Source organism: Morone saxatilis, unplaced genomic scaffold (genome assembly GCF_004916995.1).
Source record: "Morone saxatilis isolate NCDOM2014 unplaced genomic scaffold, NCSU_SB_2.0 Contig21, whole genome shotgun sequence".
NCBI classification, from domain to species: Eukaryota; Metazoa; Chordata; class Actinopteri; family Moronidae; genus Morone; species Morone saxatilis.
Genome location: NW_023339774.1, coordinates 6,720,177 through 6,723,850, shown reverse-complemented (window position 1 = coordinate 6,723,850; position 3,674 = coordinate 6,720,177). Strand labels below are relative to the sequence as shown.

General features: G+C 42.8%; 1 protein-coding gene across 1 annotated transcript in view; it reads right to left on the bottom strand.

Annotated features, from left to right (window-relative positions):
- Positions 1 to 3,275, bottom strand: part of LOC118332376 (phospholipid-transporting ATPase ID-like) — a 14,251-nt gene extending 10,976 nt beyond the window's left edge. The window contains exons 1-8 of the mRNA XM_035667621.1: positions 2,947 to 3,275; positions 1,536 to 1,619; positions 1,289 to 1,347; positions 1,067 to 1,180; positions 717 to 815; positions 533 to 594; positions 312 to 384; positions 29 to 99 (exon numbers count right to left, since the gene is read on the bottom strand). Coding sequence (XP_035523514.1) covers positions 29 to 99; positions 312 to 384; positions 533 to 594; positions 717 to 815; positions 1,067 to 1,180; positions 1,289 to 1,347; positions 1,536 to 1,590 — 533 coding nt within the window. The 5' untranslated portion in view covers positions 1,591 to 1,619; positions 2,947 to 3,275. The remainder of the gene's footprint in view (positions 1 to 28; positions 100 to 311; positions 385 to 532; positions 595 to 716; positions 816 to 1,066; positions 1,181 to 1,288; positions 1,348 to 1,535; positions 1,620 to 2,946) is intronic.
- Positions 3,276 to 3,674: the final 399 nt, after the last annotated feature.

Genomic DNA, 3,674 nt, shown 5'->3' with positions numbered 1-3,674 from the left:
ACACACACACACACAGTACTGCACTCACCCATCTAATTCCGCTGTTTCTACATAGACCAGATTCAGAGGCTCACTGCTGGACAGCAACAGAAGGTCCGCCTAAAAAAGCATTAAATGCAATAAGATGAGAAAATATTTACAATCACTTGTGAGGACTTTTTCTTGGCCTCTGTTGTTATTGCTATAAACTTAAAGCATCAGTGTGTATAGAACAGCAACATGCTCTAAAATGCCGTAACGCACACACAGTTAACATTCCCTGGCAATTAGAAAAATAAATCAGGTTTTAATGGTAGCATCTCCATACTCACTGTGACAAACTGATTGCTCTCCAGTTTGATTATGTCTCCAACCTGAACGTTCTTCCATTTTTCCTTTCTCAGTCTGCCAAAAAATACATACACAAAACATGCCATGAAATCACAACACTGCACCAAAATTCATGCAAAACACGACCTTTTAAAGCTCACATCTGCATTACAGCTGTACATTCGTATTAACAAATACATAATGTGAGATTGAAATGACTTACTCCCCATCGATGAGCACGTTCACGATGCGGTTATTCACTTGATTGTCGCTTTTGTGTCTGTTCTACTCAGATGATACAGGATGAGGAGAAAACAGTGTTGCTTTAGTCGTGACATTGTGACTGTTTTCTGTCCTAATATTGAGTTATTTAGTTATTTATTCCCAAGGTTACAATTCCTGCTTACTATGTCATCGCTGGCGTCCTTGACTGCTGTCATGGACAGCACCAAAATGAGAGGGACAGCCGTGGTGAACCAAGAGAGAGAGGAGACTTGTGGGATTAACTGTCAACAGAACACACACACATTTAAAATGCTTTAATACTTTACATCGGTAGCATTAAATGATGCGCTGTTTACCCTGGAATCCGATATTCTGGAAGCTAAATTACGGAATATTTTGCGGATTAACATTTGCAATATTTCTCAGTATATGCATGAGCCCCATTTGCTAAATTAGTGGAAAGTCCAATCCATACAGTCCACGTTAACATCCATCACAGTGCTAGAGGAGGTAAACAAGGACAAATGTCTACCTGAAGGAGCATGAGGAACAAGAAGTAGGCATTGGCGAGCCTCCGGAACTGCTCGAAGAGGTTACAGGGCAGGAACGTGAAAATGTTGTATTTGGAGGTCTTGATGGCATTGTTCTGAAGCAGAGGAAATCCACACGTGTGACAAATACAGCTGACAGCCACAGTGGTGTTTACTCCCCACCTCATCTGTTGAACACACACCCTTTTTGTTTCTCTACTTACAGCATAGTGGTAAGACAGGTTGAAAGGTCTGTCGTTCGCTCGCAAGTGTCTCTCCTCCTCTGTGACAAAATGAAAGATTGAAAGCAAGAGAGGGATGAGGATGTTGCAGCAGCATTGGGAGAAAAGGGTCTGTCCCTATAATCACCAAGAACACGTAGCATGTGAAAAGTTTGAGTGCTTTTAGTCCACTCACTCAGAACAAGATAAACTAATATTTGCAGTGCAGTTTGTAAGCGTCAGGGCTCACCTTTCTTCTTCTCCCCTCCACACAACTGGCCAAAGTATGACGCTACTGACCCCATCTTTAGCTCTGCTTCTCCATATTTCACACCTAGAGAAAGAGCATGTATGTACTTATCACAGAGTGACGTACAGTCAGTGAAGCACAGAGCCATTTGTTTATAGCTAGATTCCACCGAGATAGCAACTGAAAGGGGAAACTGTGGCAGAAGTACGGGGGAACCAGTTTATTTATGGTCACGTATGCGACAATTGTGGTTCAGTGTAAATATCTATATACTGGAAGGTATTAGCAGAGGGACTGAGTGATATTTGCAATATACAGGAAACATCTGCTTGCTTCTGCTGACCATCATTTGACTTCTAGCTTTCACAGCCAACTGCAAGCTAAAGCACACCAGAACATCACAGCATACATACAGATATAATGTGATTCCTGAGGCTGCAGTCAAAATGCGGAACTGTGTCAGGAAAATGGCGCGTTAGCTACAGTGCTCGAAAATTAGGATGTTCCATTGTCCCGGGGACAATGACAATAGCACCTGAGACACCTGAGAAATGTATCATTACAAATCAGATTGTTGCATATATTATACACACACACACACACACACACACAAACAAAAGAACTCATTCAGAGAGATCAGTGCTAGATTTATCGACTTTTCTCTTTATTTCAGCTTTATCTCTATAAAGCGACAAATGTAGCGACCCGTTGAGACAATCAGGAAAAAGGTATTCAATTCATTCCCATCCTCCCATCCACGCTGCTCTGAGTAATTGCAGTCAACTGCTCTCTGGCAACATTTTGACTTTTTTAGATCAGGTCTTCACTTAAATTATCATTGTTAACAAACAGACTGCAATACAGACCCTGGTTTGCACCGCAGCAAAAAATAGAGCTTTAACGTATATGTCTTTGCATTTCTCTAAGCGTTTGAAGGTACAAGGTGACATTTAAGAGAGAAACCATGTCAGACATGCTTGAGTCTCTCTTCAGGCAACATCCTCGAGACTTTATCTGTGCTGCAGAGCTGTAAAGACACTGAGCCACTCCTTGCTCAACCCTTTGTACCAAAAAAAGATCTGTGACAGACAATCCATAACCACAAAGATTGAGATAACGATATGACCATGAACATTTGACTTGCTCAGAATCAAGCAAGAATTCAAAGACCTTGAATACACAACAGAAGAATCAAGAAACAGTGTTTTTCCTGCATATTGGAACAGCAGATCATTTCCAAAACGAAACAGGAAGAATTGATTTGGCATGTTTAACTCTGTTATCGTTCCACTCGTACTCACACAGCTATGAAATTGAAGTTATATATTGAACCACTAGGCTTGGACTTTGATTAGTCATGTATTTCATATGTTTCCCAGTTCCTGGATGCAAATGAAAATCAGCCACATACCTCAAACAAAAATGTGATTTCTTGTGTCCTTTAAGTCCTGCCCACACATCGACACAGGAACACAGGGCCAAAAGAAAAGTTACAATCCTCCCTCTGCTTCCGCCTCAGATAAAGTAAATCCAGGCCCTCGTCTGTGCTCCGTTGGGACGTCCAGGCTCCGACCTAGTCCCACACAGAGAAAGGGGGTTCGACTGGGGCCTCCAGTCGGATGAAAGACACGCAGGATGGACGACAGGTGAAGTGGTGTAGTGGTGAGAGAGGCGCCTACAGTAGAGGTTTCAGGTTCATGCAGGAAGAGCTGGGATCCCCCTGAGCTGTTAGGCACAGGGCTTGAGCAAACAGTGCAGTGATCTTTGGACCTGGATGGTGAGCCGGGGTAGGAGTGGAGGGGCAGTAAAACAACAGTACAGGTGAATGTCTCTGGCCAATCAGGGCCAGCATTATGGTTGGGATCTGGGCGGTCAGGTATGTAACACACCTTGTGATGTGTGCGCATGCTCAGACTGAGGACTGAGCTTTGCCATATTTAACCTATTCACATTCAGCCTCTTTCATAGGTGCAAGAAAGCCAGGCATCTGTTGCATTCTTGAAGGATAAAGGAATGACTTAATAATAGTGAGTTATGACAGCTCTGACTGATATACACATCCACTAGCTTTCAGAAATGGAATTTAATACCTGGGCTCCAACACAAAGGAACGCTGTGTAGTCCGGGGGACCTCAACAT